Here is an 18,985-nt window from a genome sequence, read left to right as displayed (position 1 = left end):
AATATAGATATGAAGGTATATATCTATAGATTGAATGATGGCAAGGTGATTGTGTCCCCGGGTGGGTAACTCGTGATATATGAGCAGATATGGGAAAATATGTAAAATTTTGACTTTTCGTTTTAATTGATTAATTAATTATACATAAAGTAAAAGCCGCATCCACAAGACTATAATATAGATATGAACATATATATCTATAGATTGAATGATACCAAGATGATTGTGTTTCGGGGGGGGGGGGGTAACTCGTGATTTATGACCAGATATGGAAAATATGTAAAATTGTGAGTTTTCGTTTTAATTGATTAATTAATTAGTGATAACCTGAAAGCCGTTTCAACAGGACTATAATAGAAATATGAAGGTATATATATCTATAGATTGAATGATACCAAGGTGATTGGGTTCAAAGGGGGGTAACTCGTGATATATGAACAGACGTGAGAAAATATGGTAAATTTTGACTTTTCGTTTTAATTGATTAATTAATTAGTGATAACCTGAAAACCGTTTCAGAAAGACTATAATATAGATATGAAGATATATATCTGTAGATTGAATGATACCAAGATGATTGTGTTCCGATGAGGGTAATTCGTGATATATGAGCAGATATGGGAAAATATGTAAAATTTTGACTTTTCGTTTTAATTGGTTAATTAATTAGTGATAATTTGAAAGACGCTTCAATAAGACTATAATATAGATATTAACATATATATCTGTAGATTGAGACTGTATGCACACAACATGCAGTGTACCAAATTAAACGGACACTTACAAACGTACCTTTCATTAAATGCATTCTTGCATTGCTATATAAAAGGCACTTTAAGACTTTTCTTACTACTTACGTTTCAGTCTACGGTCAAGCTACACCAGACAACACAGTGTCAATTTGATTATTGTATAATACGTCTCATGATCTCCTATCGGGTACTGAACGTGAGACTGATGCACCAAAGGCACACCCTAGTTATTCAACAAACGAACTGGACATGCCATTTTAGGTTAACAGGCACAAAAAAAAAAAAAAAAAAAAAAAACAATAATGCTTTTAAGAGGGGCACAAAAAACAACAACAAAAAAGGGAATTCACGACACTATATTTGTGGACAGTCGAACGGGTGGTATCCTGTAGCAAAGACCAATATTGTCATCTGAAATACTGACATCCATACTCACACGAAAAATGATAACATTCCTTCGACTTTCACACAACCGACATGCTTACGATTACGTTAAAATCAAATCAATTCGTTAAATAAATAAAGTTGCGTTGTTAAAATATAAAAATGTCCATTGACGAAATCACTAATACCCACAGCAGTTACAGTCAACATGCTCTTAAATTTGCTTCTACGGGTCGCATGTTTTTTATCTTTCAATCAAATGTTCTAAGCTTTCAACACGTTTTTTGCTAATTTCCCTGAAATAGCAGGCAAGGAAAGCAGAGCTACGAAACTTTCATAATTTATCAGCCATTTATTACTCTCACTCAACCTTGAAATTTTTAGTTTCCTTTTCACCCCATGATTACAGCGAAGTTGGTAAACATTAGTTCATTCTGGGAATACGTAACTGTAAAAATTGCAAATTGAATAAGACCTAAAAGGAATTTTAAGTCACTACGCATACTACCACATTACGCGGTTTCAATGGTTCAGCACACTAAATCAACTCTCCAAATTATAATAACTACAAAAAAAAAATGTGTTCAGATGTTAAGCTGAAAGTACGTTATTGCAAATACTACTACTTGTATCCTTCTTAGTCACATACGTCAAGGACAACTGTTAAATAAGAAAATCCTCCCCCCCCCCCAAAAAAAAAAAATCATACAGTACAGTGTGAACTCATAAGCTGTTCGCTTTTCTAATAAACATTCCATTTATTCAGACAACAATACCGTATTCGAAACAGAAAGCGGAACTTACACAACTTCAACATAACTTGACATGCACTTGTTTCTTAGCGTTCACTTCACTGTGCATTAGGAAGAATTATAAAACCTACCGTCACTTTCCACATGACTTCGGCACATCATTACATTGGTTGTTTCATATTTTATGACAAGAATTAGCGCAAGTAAGAAATGGTGACAACTAATTAAAAGAATCTCAGAAATACGGCTATATTCTTCTAGTTTTGCGACACTATATGCCTTAAACCTGTTTAAATTGTGACGTTAATTCACGAAAAGACTTAATAACAGCTGACACTGCACCTTTAAATCGGATTCTGTAAAACCAGAAGAACGCAGTTCTTTCGCTCCCCTGACCCCGCTTACCCTTCTGTATTACACACATAGCCTACCACACTTACAGAGCTGTCGTGAACACGGTATGCTGATAAAATATAAATGCGTAAGGGACCAACTAACTGCAAAGTTATAGGAACGAAAATAAGAGAGAGAAATACACAACAATTATATAATATTCTGAAAATCATTAAACGAACGAAAAAACAGAACATGCACAATCGCAGGTGCTGATTTGCATCGAGCAATGCTGCTACTCATAATCTGCACTGATATTTTGCATCTTGGATCGCAACGGGGCAACGGGATTATGCCAACGCAAACGGCTATAATGACACCCATTATGTTACATATTGTTTTATTTCGTTACAAACCTTTATTTCAACTCTACAACAACCGCAAAAAAATGAAGAAAACTACTTGAAGATGTGTGTGAAAGTTATTTTGAAGACCATTTGAACGGTTTAAAAATGATGACAGATAGATTAAAGGGACTACCATCACATATAGCCTTCTTTCTCCTAAAAAATTTTCTGAGTGTCCCCAAATTAACTTACTTTTTGCGTACCACTCCCACATGGCTTCTCCCATCAAAGGTTCTTCAATTGGATGGTTCCCTGAAAACATCTTTACAATCAATAATAAATCAGGTTTTGGATGAAAGTCAATGGGCTCAGGCAAGTTTGCCAATACGATTCGATGGTTTGGGTGTTCGAAGAGCATCCGATTTGAGCCTTCCTGCGTTTCTGTCTTCTTGCTGTGGGGTGTTGTCACTAGTCTCCAACAACTTGAAAATTTCAGTTGACGAAGTGAAAATACCTCATCTGCCGGAAGCATTGGAATTACGGAAAGTCATCTATAATAATGCTATTCCAGAGGCCAAGGAATCACAAGGAAAATGGGATGAAATCCTGCTAAACGAGATAGCTGGAAAGGAGGTAATTTCACAAAATACATATGACGTTGCTCGCCTAAAGGCACTTCAGAAAAAAGAGTCTGGCGCCTGGTTACAAGCTACACCCTTTAAAAAAAAAAAAAAAAATCGGAACTGTTTTAGATTATAATATTTTCAAAATATGTGTAGCATTACGTTTGGGACTAAATGTTTGCCACCCATTCACATGTACGTGCCAAGATCGAGTGGACGAGAAAGCCTTACATGCTTTGAGCTGCATTAGAAGTGCTGGGAGAATCACACGTCACATGGAATTAAACCAAATAATCAAACGAGCACTCGCCAACATTGATGTTCCTAGCATCATAGAGCCACAAGGATTGTTTCGAAATGATGGTAAACGACCGGACAGAGTAACTTTAATCCCTTGAAAAATGGGCCAGAGTCTTGTATGGGATGTAACATGTGTTGATACTTTCGCTCCTTCATACATACCACTAACTTGTGAGGAAGCAGGAAATGCAGCAGAAACAGCCGTTAAACGGAAACATACAAAGTACTCCAGACTGAAAAAAGATCATCTTTTTGTTGCCTTTACTACAGAAACGATGGGGATTTTTAGCAAAGAAGCCAGTGAATTTTTCAATGAATTAGGATCAACTTTAATTAAGAAGTCAGGCAACCCAATAAGCAAACACTATTTACTACAACGAATAAGCCTAGCAATACGGAGAGGAAATGCAATCAGCATTTTAAAATCCTTCCCATCAGCACAAGAGCTGGATGAAATTTTTTACTTAACATAAGTAGTATAAACAGTACTGTGAAAACCCATGGTTGTAAAACCATGGTGATGGACTTTTTTTTTTAAGGAATAAAAATGGACATCTGTCTTAATTTGTAAATAGGTTCATATGGAAATTTAGCACTGGGAGTTTCATCCATTGCAACACAAACGAAATAGATATATTAAGATAAAATATTTTATTGTATTTGTTCATATCTAGAAGTTTTCGTCTCAGAGAATGTGAAATTTTCTTATCTTTCGCGCAAAGCTGTAAAATATTAATTACAATTAATAGAAACCATATGTACATATATCAGAAGAATATTTTAACAAATAATGTAATTAGTTTGTGAATTTCTATATAGAAATATCAATAAAATAAATGTTTGCATATACAATAGATCTACCCAGTCTGTTTTATAGGCAAAAGAATAAGGTTTGTTAACTGGTATGGATAATCTCAATATTGTTTTTGGTATAGCAGCAAGAGCATGCTGATCATTAAGTGCGGCCTTTTGCCCCGCTTTACTCTACTAGAGAAGAAATATCTCCTCCAGTTCCCCCCAGAAGAATAGTAAGATAAAAGATTTCTTCTAACTTGTGTGAAGGGAAGGAGCTTAAGATGCTAATTGCATTGCCTCTTTGTATAGCTAGGCTAATGCGTTGTACTAAAAATTGTTGGCTTCTGGCGTCGCCTGATTTAGTAATCAAATTGGAACCCAGTTCTTTCAAAAATTCACTATGCTAGTCGGTTTTCTCGGGGTTTTCCCGTTTTTTCTCACTTTCTTCATTCCACCATTTCACTCATCTCTCATCATCACCGTCTCCTTGAGCCTAACCGGCATAACCGTGGGACGTAAAACAAAGATTTCATTTCATTTTCTTTTTCTTTCAAAAATTTGTGAGCTTTGCTGAAACCCCCCATAGTTTCAGTTGCAAAAGCAACGATAAGATGCTCTTCTTGCAGTTTAGAATAATTGGAGTGTTCGTTTTGTGTTGATGGCAAATAAGATGGTGCAAACGTATCCACGCATGTGGCATCCTATATCAACCGTTGATCCATTTTCCATGGAGTTAGGGTAATTCCATCTGGCCTCTTTCCGTCTTCTCGAAACATTCCTGGTGGTTCCAAAATGCTTGGAAAATCAATGCTCGCTAGCGTTCGTTTTATTATGTTGTTAAGTTCACCATGGCGTACTAATCTTCCTCCACTTTTAGTACAACTTAGTGCGTGTAACCCTTTTTCATCCATTCTGCTTTGGCATGTACAAGTAAATATATGGCAGATATTTACCCCCAGACGCAAAGCTACACATATTTGAAAAGCTTTGTTATCTAAAAATGTGCCAATTGTTTTAGATGGCGTGGCTTGCAACCAAGCACCGGTCTCTTTTTTTCTGTAAAGCTTTCATACGCACAGTGTCAGTTATACTTTCAGGAATTACTTCATTATCTATTACTTCCTGTAATATTATTGCATCCCAACTTTTTTGTAATTCTTTTGTCTCAGGAATTTTACTGTTGTAGATCCCCTTCCAAATTTCCAAAGCCTCATCCATGTGATGTATATCCACGTTGTCAGCTGAACTATTTAAAATATTGGAGACAAGAGGACGCACACCATGGCAAGAGGAAAGGAAGGCTGGTAGGCTCAAGTCTGATGCTTTCCGTATGTTTAGGCTTCCTAGGCGGACTCGAAGGCTTGCTTGTGTCCATTCGGTTTCGTTTGATTATTAGCTGTAATGCCTTTTTCAAGTAATTATCTATCTGTAAAACCTTAGATGGTCTTTTCCATGTTGGAACAGTTCTTAAAAAGTACGTTAGCTTTGGAATGCTGAAGTAATTTTTAAGAAGAAAATAAGCTATGTGATTTGGTAAACTTTTTAGTCTCTCAGTTATTACTTTGAAACTATTCATATGTTTCTCGGAATGGAGATCATATCCGTCTTCGTGGCATCTGGCTGTAAAATACGTATGCCTGGCAATAGCTCTTTAAATTGGATTTTTACGTCTGTGTCTATTTTACCCGATGTGTAATAGAGTTCACATTTCGATGGATTCACCTCTAGCCCAATTTTCTTAACTTCTGTAATTAAATGCTTCATGTCCTCTATGACTATTTTCGGCGATCCTCCTAGGGTTCCATCATCCAGATAAAAAGCGTTCAGTTCAGAACAAAGCGCTTGGACTATCGGATGAATAGCCAAACTAAACGACATTGGACCTGCAGGATCTCCCTGTTGGCATCCTACTTGCGATGAGGTAGTTCTTTCTCCATAAAATAATATTGATGGATAAGCATAGCTTTGTCCCCCCCCCCCCAAAAAAAAAGTGGCATAAAAAATTTCACTTCTTTTAGCATTGACTCTCTTTCCACCGAATTAAAGGCATTTCAGTTTTTAAGATTACGTTGTTTGCGTTTTCATTTCTCTTTATGTATGTCCGTGTGGCATGTATAATAGCTTCATTACCTTTTCTGGTTTCAAACTCCAGTTAGTGTGGTTGTAAGTATTGAGAGCATTGGTTGTAAACGATGCGAAATAGCTATCTTGGATGCTAGTCGTCGAAGAACACATCCAACTGCTATATGTCTGATTCCGTCATCCTTTTCTTCGTAATGCACACAAATTGGCTCCGAAAAGGTATTTCCACACGTCTTGATTTACGTTTCCATTTAAAATGGTGTTAATCAGTTTCGTGATTTCCCCTAGTAAAACAGACGCTGATGCTCCTGTAGATTTAGAAATTAAGTCTTTCAGGTGTTCAGGGAATAAGCCATCGATTCAGAAGCGGAGCCACTCTTAAAATTATGCATTGTTCTTGATACCATGTCTTAATTTACAAGGAGAGAAGATGCCAAGCACTCTGGTTGCTCCGGCATTTCTAAAACTCTGGAAGGGCACGAATGTTTGTTTTGTAGACTAACAAAAGTTTCATCACTCGAAGGAGTCAGAGAATCGTCGGATATCAGTAATCTTAAGGCACCTCTTGTATCAAAATCAGCGATTTTGGTTGTAATCAATTTAAATAAGTCGGGTTTGATCTTCTTACTTGAAGTTTCAGGACATTCTACTAGAGAAGACTCTCTGAGATTTTGTTTAATTATGTTAGTGACTGAGGATGTTGTTCGGTTTCTGGGGATTCATAGATTATCAAAAGCAAATCGGAACAGTTTCTTCCAAGAAGTTAAATCATTTTTGTTGGCGCAATCACTAATGATAGAAGAAAGTTTCTCTTCTACAGGACCTCGTATGCCTCTTGGAATCCTTTTATTACCCAAATATTTGATTTTAATTTAGCCTACTCGTGCGTAAAGTCTTCTCCTCCGTAGCGTGTTTTCTAGTCTTGCGCATGTTATATTCTTTCTTTGTCGGGATTTTTTTATCGAATTGAGAACAATAAATTTCATTTTCGAATAAGATGGATAAATCTTGTGAACAGTTTGCATTTATATATTTATTTTCCATTGTTTAGGATTTATAAAAAATGATATTTTTGATTGTTGAATTCGAATTTTAACGACTAATAACTGACATAAAAATTTTCTGCTGAAATGCATATAATACGAAATGGATCAAAATTAGACGTTGCTTCCTGGATCCCCTGCAAACAAAAACATAGGACAAGGCACCACACGATGAAAGCAAAGCACCACACCACAACGTTCTGAGTGATGAAAGGAAGACAACACCACACACACCCCTCAGCGCCGGCCAGCTCCCGCAGACCCCACCATGCTCCCCAACCTGTTCAGAACATGCAGGAAGCCAAGATAAGACACCTGTCTCACCAACAAATCACAATTAAAACCTCAAAATTAATTAAATTTGCAGAGCTCCTCAAACACGCGACTCCACCGTACAACAATGCAAAGTTTTTTTTTTTTCTGAATTATACGCTATTAATATTTTTTACTCCAGTTTATAAAATATAAGAAAGTGCTAAATAGAACAAAATGTTTAAATTCGCTCTCATTTTTGATTGTAAATATATACTAAAAGTGCAGTTAGTCTTCACTAGTACTTTTCATGTCACCTACCCTCCGTTGCCCACTGCTCCATTTTTGGGGCGGTCTTCTGCGCACAGTTAAACGGTCAGAAAAATAAATTGTCGCTTTCTTGATATTACTTGAACTCTAAATAGACTAATTAAAGCGAGAAACTACAACAAATGAAGAAAAAAATTATTTAGGAAGATATGGGTTAAGATTATTCAAAACTGAATTATCAAATTCTCTGTGTTGATATTTGTCAAGATTTGAAGGCAATAAAAATGATCGGTCAGGTCGTCGAAGAACACCGAACTGGAAAATTGTTTCATACGATTAGAATTACAAAATTGAACATATTTTCCTCTCTCTTCGATCAAATTATTCCGAGACTGTTTGAACCAACGTAAACAAACCTTGCGCGTTCATAGTAGTAGGCTGTTCCAGAAAGACGTCTCTTACGTTCATATACCAAATTTGGGCAATACTTATGTAACCGAGATTAGAAGCCTACCAAATGTTATTATGTTATTAAGTGATAGTTATTCGTATTAATAATGAAAATCATGATGGAAGGGTGTGTCAAAGTTTTCGTTTTTGGCTTCACTTTTTTTTTTTTTATGTTTTATTAAGATTTTATGTCTTTAATGTTATCTGTTCGTCTATCGCTACATTTCTGTAATCGTTAGTTACTATGTTTGAAGGACTATCTTTTATCTGTTTCTGCACACTCTTTGTTTTAAGGACACCATGGATGACCCAGTTTTCATTGTAGTTGCACAATTAATACAGAAGGAAAGAACTTTTGTGGAATGGTTTTGTAAACAAAGAAAATGCTCTTTAAATATTGATACATTGATAAGTCTCTTGGACACGCATACCACATTGTACGCTCTGAAAAACTTTGCCAGTATGAAAGAATGCGAATGGAATGCTGTTGGTGAACTTCTATTGAGCAGTTATGACGGTAAGGAGTATACTAATATATTATAGTATAGAAAATATTCTTTACTTTTCCTAATGTGTATCGAAGCACAGTGATTTAATCAATGTAAAGTTACGTACAGAACGAGTCAGACAGTTTTAAATGCTAATAATTTTGAACATGTTTTTAAACACGTATAACTTACAGGATGTTCAGGCTAAATTTGATACTTTGTATGTGTCCATAAATATGTGGTGTGGTTGAGTATTTGGCAGGGTCTTATATACAATTAATCTGTAGATAGTCTGTGTTAATGTGTTGTTTCAGATACTGTGATGTCAAATGGAACTGCAATGATCGGAAGATATTTCCATCCATGACTATGATTTGTGTCGAACATCCAAATTCTACAATCAAGACAGCTGCTCAATGCGGTGTGAACACCGTAAAAGGAATACGACGTGAAATTGCGAACGCGCAGTAGAGACTGCAAAGCCGTGACTGGTAGAAAAACACACAGAAAACATTCCGATTGCTAGAAAACAACACTAGAATTCATTTCAAATTTGGAGAGGAATATTAGGGGTGACCCAGGCAACCCAGTGGGAACTCTAACGCAGGAAAGGGCGTTGTAGTGTTCATTATAAACCTAATTTTGAATGAGAACTTCCGTCACCACTCCTACAATGGACGTAAAGCACAAACTTACCAGAAGAGACTTAAACGAATCGCCTGATGAAGCCGAAGAAATTCCTTAAACAAGTTGAGTCAGGTACAATGAGATTCTCTCTTATGAAAAATATTTAGTCAGAATCTGATACACAATCCCCAAGAACAGCGAATTTCTTGCCCACAACCTATGTGACATAATCGTGCCATGCACAGTAAATATTCCCAAAACGTGATGGTGTTTGGATGTGTCTCCAGTTTGTCTACACACATCTTTGAATATGAATTGCGGCTCATTTCGAATGGCTGTGTGTAGTTTCTAAACACCTTGATCAAGCCTCTGCTGGAAAGGTTTACTGCTGAAAGTTCCTACGTGTGGCAGCAACAGCTTCCTGCCATAGCACTGGGAGGCTTAGGTGTGGCTGTCACAAAATTTTTAAGAATTCGCAAGTTCCATTGGGTGATCTAACTTTTCTGATTCAAATTGCATGGTTTATTATGTCTGGAGGTGGTTGAGCAAGTAACCAACTGCACTGCTTGTAACACAAAGACCCAGCTTTCGACAGGTCAGAATACACCCATATTCGACAGGACATGGGTGTCATCTCAGTTTTTCTCTCAGGAGACTGTGTTCTCCACATGTATAAAATTCTGGTACCGCTCCGAGGCAGATGTGGATATTTGCGGTGGCTTTTCTCAGTGATTTGTCTTTTGATTTTGTCACCTTTGTTTCCCTTTCCATGTTTGTAATATACCGTATACCTCGCGTAATGTCCGCGCTCGCATAATGTCCGCACCCCAACTTCAGAGATATTTTTTTGGGAGGAAAAAAGTGTCCGGCGTAATGTCCGCAGCCTAAAAAACACATCTTGAAAATCTAAGTTACGTCTTGTGGTATTTCTAATACGGTACCAGTTTCCGTACTTATAGCACCAGACACTCTATTTTAAAATTTTGAATAAATTATTCAAAACAATTCTGGATTATTTTATTTTGTGCAAAATATAATTTTAAGTTAAATAAAATAATTTGTATACCGGTACTAGCTACATATTCTTTATGGATTTTGAGTCAATCCCTTGAATCCAACCTTAATAATAATTTCTAGAATAATAATTGAGTGCCGGTAGTATATGAGATATAACAATATCTATAATAAAAACGTGCTTTTTCCTTTCTTTTCAAAAAAGAAAATAAGCGCATTTTCGTACTTTTGGCACCAGGCATTCTAAAAGAGAAACTTCCCTTTACATTCTCGTGCAGGTGTCCATGAGTCATAACGTCGTCGCCAGAAATCCGGTCAGCAGACGGGAGATAAGAACGAAATGCAGTCCAAACAGGTTTTCTGCGCACCTGCATCTTGGATTTCGAGGAAATGCTCGCTTTGCAACGACATTCCTTTCCCCTCCTTCCCTCCTCTAATGAATCACGTATTTCAAGCTTTGTTTTCATTCATTGTAACAGTGCCGATCGACTGTCTTGCTAGTAAGTGGCGTGCGTAGAATAAGGTATGGTGAAGTACAGCGGCTTTTAAATTAAAAGTCGTTGAATTTGCGCAAGAAAACGTAAAAAGATCTGCAGCAAGAGAATTTAAGGTGGATGAAAAATGCGTGCGCAACTGGTGCAGGCAATGCGACGAACTGACGACAAAAATCAAAAACAGACGCGTGTTTCGTGGTTGAAAGTGCAAGTTTCCGAACATCGAGCAAAAAGTTTTTCAAATGTTCGTCATATGCATGCACAGGGCTATTCGGTAACGCGGGAAATGTGCCAAATAAAAGCTCTTGCTGCAGCACGAGAAGAAGAAATTTCTACTTCGCAGTTCAAGGCAAGTGATGGCTGGATACGAAGAATAATGAAGAGAAATGGGTTTTCCTTTCGCCGGCGTACAACAGTTTGTCAAAAAATGCCTAGCGATTACGAAACAAAGTAAATGGACTTTCAACGCTTCGTAATCGCAAAACGCAAAGCTAATCAATATTTAGCCTCGTAAATTGCAAATGCCGATCAGACACTCGTTTATTTTGATGCTCCCGATAATTACACAATAAATGATCGCGGGGCGAAATCTGTACCAATTCGCACGTGTGGATCCGAAAAGCAACGCGCTACCCGTACGTAGCCATAACTGCAGGCGAAAAAAAAAAAAAAAAAAAACTTCCACCATATCTGGTTTTTTCAAAAGAAAAACCATGCCGAAAGAAAAACTGCCACCTGGATTTGTGGTACGAATTCAAGATGACGGTTTAAGGTTCAGGTTCAGGTTCAAGTTATTTTCCTTCCTTCTCTTCGGTAGTTGGGTTCCTGGGAAAAAAAAAAAAAAAAAAGTGAAAGAAAGTACTGCTCTTTTTTCATTTAACGTTTTCCATTTTCTTTTTCCACCAAAATTCAAGAAGTTCTTTGGTTTTTTTTCCATTTCTTTCTCAGTTCCCTTCCATTTACATTAGAGCCTAGCCTCCAAGCTAATTTAACCAAATTTCCTTCCTTTTTCATTTCAGGACTGGTTACAGTGTGTGTGGTGTAAGCGACCGGGCTCATTGTCACGGCTACGTTCTCGTTTTGTTTTGCACAGCTGCAAAGGGCATCTCACAGAGGTAGTGAAGCAAATTCTTAAAACTTCGAGAACTGATCTTGCTGTAATTCCAGGAGGCCTAACATCAGTTCTTCAGCCCCTTGATGGTTCCGTCATCAAGCCATTTAAGATTGCATTCAGGCGCAGCTATTGTGATTGGATGACTTCTGGTGGAGGGGGTACAACGGCAACTGGACGCCTAAGAAGAGCGTCAATCTCGGAATTTTGTACGTGGATTCTTGTTGCGTGGAAAAGCATATCCAGTGATCTCATTCTTAAAAGTTTTAAGGTAACTGGTGTATCAAACGCACTTGATGGATCGGAAGATCTCCTCTGGAAAGATAAAGTGAACGCAGAAAACACCGATAATGACTCAGACTTTACCGACAGTTCGTCAGATGACGAGGGAAAAAAAGAAAGAACAAAATTGCCGGAACTGCTTGTGTATTAACTTGTTTCTTTCGAGTGGAAAAAACTGCTTACAAGTAATTTTAGTATTTTGACATTTATGATTGTGGCTTTACATCGAGTGTGTGCTGACGTGGTTAAAAATTATGTTCGAGGAGAAAATAAAGGCAAGATTGAAATAATTTGTTTATTGATTTTTAAATGCCATAAATTTGTTTTAATTAGTGGTCCTCATTTGCTTTTCATTTAATTATTTACCGATATTATGTAGGAAGTTCAAAATGAAATTTACTTCGAAAAAAATGTGACGGAAAATTGCGCGTTTTTTGAACGACCCACGTAATGCCCGCACCTGCATTTTGACACCGCGATTTTAGTTTAAAAAGAAAAAAAAAAGTGCGGACATTACGCGAGCGTATACGGTATGTCATTTTTACTCAGATGTCTCCTGTTGTTTCTCACCAGCAACAATTAACTCTATATCCCCCTAACTCTCTCTCTATATATATTTATTATTCAACATCATCTATTATTCCGACGTTGAATGGACGTCCTTATACTGGGTATGCTGATAATGTTTTTCTATATCTTAAATCTTATATAAGAAAAATGACGTTTCCATTGCATTGCAGTACAATAAATGTGTTGTTAGAATAATCATAATTATTTTATATGTACTCAGGTATTCATTGTTGCTGTTTCATTTCCTCTTTCGACAAATTCAGTAATTTTTCTGTCTGTACATAAACCTATTTAGGATGAATGATGCCCCTGTCTATTCACTTTTTTTTTTTTTTACAGCTAAACTTCAGAATCGCTGTTCTTTTATAGACTACCACGAATAAGTTGTGGAATTACTTAATATACTGAATATACAATTACTGAATATACAACAGAAAACAAATGTGCAGTTAAAAAATTCATCAATTATTTTGAAGACAAAAATATATGCTAAACAGAAAAAAAAAAAAAAAACATAGTTTAATGGACTATTTTCAGCAGTATTTCTGGTGGTTAGGTGGAACCTTCCAATCTTTTCTGTCCTAAGCCAGACATTTCATTTTTATATATTTTTTGTTCCTGTATTATTTTATCCGTATATTCCAACCGCGGCCATGCTTTAGGTACTTTTCCTTCTGTCATTCCTTCAATAGCTAATAGCTAACAGCGTGATTCCTCCATGTTTCACAGTTTGTTGAAGTACCCTATCCCGTGTTTTCAAAATACTCTTCCACAATTTTCCTTTTCTCCTTCCATTTTCAGTACTCTTTCATTTCGTATCTTATCCAACGTCCAAAATTTCAACATTCCTCTATATCACCACATTTCGAAGGCTTGCAACCTCAATTTTTCTTCTACACAATCCATATAACGCTACACTGTATACATATCCTTTCACCAACGTTTTCTTACGTTTCTTGTCCGTGTTTCTGCATAAACGCTTGTGTTTTCTTTTGACTACAGTCCTTTACTGAGGTAGTCTCGATTTTACATCATATGGCTACTTATTTTATTTCCTTCCATCAGGTGGTCTTTGTTTTTTCTATTGTTTCTTTTCTTGAGCGCGTCTCGCAACTTCTGTTAGTAACAGCATATATATGGAAACATTTTTTTTAAAGTTTTAAATGAATAGACTCATATTTTGTTTTACATAGTGTTCTGTTTCCTTAATTCTTTGTGTTCTGTAAAAGAATTCCGTTTCTGTATACCACAATTATCATTGCATTACGTGTAGTAGGATTACTTTCTCGTTTTATTCTTTCATAAAATGCAAGAAGACAAAATCGATGACGTCACTCTATACATTGCATTTTCTCCTTTTCTATTCTTTTCCATGGAGGGAACGGTATAAAGCGATATTAGACCCAGAGACGTTAACTACAAAGTGATTCATTATAGGCATGGTTTGCTTTCCATTTTTCCTGGCTGTCCACGCAGATTGGCTATCCTTCCTTTCTTGTTGGATTTTGAAGAAACTTTTTTCCAAACGAAGAGTGTTCCACTTTATGTTCGTGTCGAAACAACTTCTTTAGAACATTTCCAGGCTACTTATGTCTACAAGAAAAGTATAAGATGCAATACATATTTCTTTTTTTCATTTAGTTATACACATCTAACATGTGAAACGTGTTCTTATTATGAATTAAGAACTTTTCAAGGAAAAAAGGGAAAAAATGTGTGTTGTACATTATTACTATCTTTTAAGGATATCCTTGTCCTGGTTTCCTCAAGGTACTAGGTTAATAATAAAAATGTGTGCTCTCTCTCAGAAGATCGAACTCAGGCCTTCATACATTGAAAGAACAATATTACCGCTGAACCACGCGGACACATTATTATTATTATGTTTACAATTTATGTATTAAATCACTAATTTTTTTCTGCAACGACATTTAGCCACGGTTTAGTGGTATCTTTTAGGCATCTTACAGTGGTTTCTACATTACTGTATTTTGCACCCCTGTTCAGAGACAGTGACTCAGCTAGTAGAGCGTTGGTTTCAAATTCGAATGAGGGGGCGCGGTGGCTCAGTGGTAGAGCGTTCACCTCCGGTGCTTGGGGTCCCTGGTTCGATCCCAGCTCGCGCCGTGTGGACAAACACCGTGCTCGTGGGTTTTCTCGGGGTTCTCCCGTTTTCTCCCACTTTCTTCATTCCACCATTTCACTCATTTCTCATTATCACCGTCTCCTTTAGCCTAACCGGCATATCCGTGGGACGTAAAACTCAAAGATTTCATTTCATTTCATTTTAAATTCGAATGACCATGGATTCGAATATTGTGACCAGAGATTTCAACATTTTATAAATCTCCCTTTCACAGTTCCACCAGGTTAACTACCAGAAATCGAGGGTAATACTTTCAGATGAGTTCCTCGCAGACTTTGTGCATTTCTGATTCGCTTCCATTCTGCCAGAAACGAGATATCCTAAAATCACGAATATAAAAATAATACCGATAAATAAAAATCGGACATGGATAATAAGGTTAATTATACACTAAAGTAACACATTCAATTAAAATTCTGCTTGCATGGTAGGTTTTTGTAATTTGACAATTCGTATTATAAAAAACGTGGCTGATTTAAATCAAAAACTAGTTTTTTAAATTTATTTTTTATTAATGATTACACTGGGGGATAACATTTTTGTTGGATTGATAGCAACACCTCGTTTACTCTAGTTTGGATGTGTGATTTGAAATATGAACTTCATTTTTGTGTGTAAGCTCCTTTTTGCTTTTTTTTTTTTTTTCAAAAATTCAGTGTTTGTGTATGTGTGTGTGTTTTTACTATAATGTCTGTTTATGTAATTTATAGCTTTTACAATTGGAGTTTGCCGTATTGTGGAGCAATGCACATTAAGAAATCTGGTGATATAGTCTCTAAATAGGATTAAAGCAGTCACATTGGCATATGAATTAATCTATAAACTCAGAAAAGAGTGTAAATGCATTACAATATGCAAAATATATATAGAAAATATGCAAAACAAACGCATTTGTTTCCGGGCATTACGTATGCGTCCTTTATAAATATGAATATAATTATTTACGTAGAAATTATCATATATGTCTGAATACAAACCACGTTCATTACAAAAAGGTATATTAAGCCTTACAAAATTAGAGAATATACATTAAAAATTCGAACTATGCACATTTCAGCGGTATTACGTACAAACTCAATATAATAGTGTAAAAATGAAAATTTAAGGCATTTACGTGAGACTGACACATTCGTCTACATAAGGACCACATGTATTAGAAAAATGATAATATTGATCGTTTAAAGTTCATAAATATGCATTATAGATTAGATATATTCCAATACGAAAGTATTTTTCTGTGGTAATTACACACACTCTTCCGTCTAATATATAAAATATATTTAATAACCTTTACCTGGTAATAACATATTTATCTAGACACAGACCACAATAATATAAACAAGTCATATAAAATCATAGGAAGTTCAAACACATTCTATTGAGACAAAGACTTGCACTTATGGGAAACCACGGGACACTCTCATTTGATACTCCAACAGTAATCTGCCAACATATTTTTTCGCATCGCCTTTGATAACGCTTTTCCATCGTCTTCAGATCTTGACGTTTTCCCTGTTCATCGCCACAATCTCTAAGGTTCTATATGAATTGATCAAGGTGACTGTATAGGAAATGAATTTTCACACTCATGTTGCACCCAACATTGCCAAAGGGAGATAACATTCCCTTAACCAACACTTCATAGTTATACGACTGTTTCTTGCCTAGAATGTTTTTGTAACTTCCGTGAAAGAAGCCTTACTGCCTTCTCCTTGTAGCTCATCTTCCTAGCAAATTCCTAACAACGGAAAAGAACACGAATTTGAGGTCCAGCGAACACGCCTGCTTTGATCTTCTCGAAAAACGAAGCAGGAAACATAGAAATTAGACACTGAAAGCAGTCACCATCAGTATTTAGTGCCTTCACGAACTGTTTTATCAAGCTAAGCTTGATGTGGAGTGGGTGGAGAATGATCCTGTCTCAACTGACAATTGGTTCATTCACAATGTCTGGCATTCCTACTTTCATAGTGATGCAGATAGGCCATTCTGTCTGTGTCCAGTGCTGCTCTCGAGCTCGGATGTGCCACATATATAGATAGCACGGATACTTCGTGAAACTTTTTTGTTGTCCAAGGAGATCAACACAAATGATCCAGTCATGCTTCTCGTACTTGAGTAAGTCAATCACAAGCTTAATATTATTATGTTCTTCTCGCATATGCACCGAATAACCAATTGGAACCGATCCATAAGCAAAATAACACACTTGAGACGCTGCTTCGAATTACCGATAAATAACCTCCATTTTGTTGGACTATAGTTCAGTTAGAAGACCTGGGATATCATGACAGTAAACAAATTTGTTGTTTTCTGAAAAGTAGTCTAGAATACCCTTTTCCCTCTTTCGGAAATATGACGCTCATGCAGAATAATGCAACAGATTTTTTTCTTGCAGTCTGAAAGCTAACAGCTCAGCAGCTTTCTTGGAGAGACTCCAAATTGCACACTAGGTTATTCAATTCAGGCTGGATTCAACTGTTGAGGTGTAGTTGAGTGTTTAGTGTCAGATGAGTCTTCGGATTCCATAGTCGTTTCTTCACACACACCTTACCTCAAGCCGTGCGATTCCCCTCCCTTTCACTTTCTTCATCCTCCGAAGAGCCGAAACTATTAAAAACTGGAACTGGGAGTTCATTTGAGTGAGGGATCGGTAGAATTGCTTAGGGAATACTCGGTACTAAATATAATGTCGGTTTCTCCTGCCAGTACCCTTCGTATTGACCAGGCAAAAACAATAGTCATTTAGATGGTCCTTCGGTTCTCGCCAAACCATGGGAAGGAAAAGGCATACCCTTTTGCTTTCCTTTTGTCCAATGACGAAATATTTCCTCCCAATTATGACACACAATATGAGGAGCTTTTTTCTTTCTTCTCTTTTTTTCTTTTTTCTTGGTTTTTTTATTGGTCACCAAGGGAAACTTGAAAATACGTTCTGTAGGCACGCCTAACAAACGATGTTATATTACGCCTTTGGCGGAGAAGTGTGTAGTAGCCACATACATAACAAAATACATCATGTTTTATTACACAATTCTGTCTACATGAAGAAGCTATGGTGTAATCTAAAACACACAATAGAATAGAAAAATCATCAATATTGTGAGTATGTCTTCTAATATGTCTTCTGTTGTTATAATAGATTCAAGTGAAAACAAATTATTAGTGTTAATTTAAAAAGATTTTGTTGTTAATACTATTTTTGATTTTAGGAATATAGAAAATAAGTGTAGAACATGGGAAATTACTCATAGTAATTGTTGCTTTTTATACTATGTCAGGTTGGATAAGGATCATGATCTTTAGAGAATAACACTGGGGAATATTTTTTTACAAGTTTTCTGTTGCATGAGATTTTCCAGGAGTTTTTTGCCCACTAAATTGAAATATGAAATCCGTTTTCCGGTACATCCTATAGTTTCCATGCTATCCTCAACACTAGTGCACTCCGAATCTTCTAAAACCAAGAATCTATTCAAAACTTCAATCCAGGTATTCCTCTCTTACCTGGCTCTCTTTTAATTTCTTTAAATTAAATATCTCCGTTTTCGGACATTGAATATTATCTTTATTCAACGATAATCTCTCTCGTATTATCGTTGCTACCAAGTAGTGATCAGTGTCACAATCAGCCTCTCCAAACGAGTGGACATCAATTATGCTAGATTGCCTTCTTCTATCTACTAAAACGTGATCAATTTGACTGTGTGTTTTTCCACCTGTGATGTCCAAGTGTATTTATGAATGTCGCGATGTGGGAATTTTGTACTCTTCACGATTAGGGTTTTGGATGTTGCAAAGTTCATGAGTCTAACACCGTTGTCATTACTTTTCTTATGCAGACTTTCGTTCCCTATAATCGGTTTGAAA

At 36.4% G+C, this 18,985-nt stretch overlaps 1 protein-coding gene across 5 annotated transcripts in view; it reads left to right on the top strand.

Moving 5' to 3' along the window:
* Sptz (zinc finger FYVE-type containing 26 spastizin) overlaps nucleotides 1–18,985 on the top strand; it is a gene marked incomplete in the record, with an annotated part of 1,794,825 nt that overhangs the window by 254,486 nt on the left and 1,521,354 nt on the right. For all 5 annotated transcript variants that reach the window (XM_081731160.1, XM_081731159.1, XM_081731161.1 and 2 more), the window contains 1 exon segment: nucleotides 8,678–8,900. In XM_081731160.1, coding sequence (XP_081587286.1) covers nucleotides 8,678–8,900 — 223 coding nt within the window.

The sequence above is a fragment of the Thermobia domestica genome, chromosome 11 (assembly GCF_964235325.1).
Source record: "Thermobia domestica chromosome 11, izTheDome1.hap1.1, whole genome shotgun sequence".
Taxonomy (NCBI): Eukaryota; Metazoa; Arthropoda; class Insecta; order Zygentoma; family Lepismatidae; genus Thermobia; species Thermobia domestica.
The sequence above is the reverse complement of the archived record's forward strand: the minus strand, read 5'-3'. Positions and strand labels throughout refer to the sequence as shown.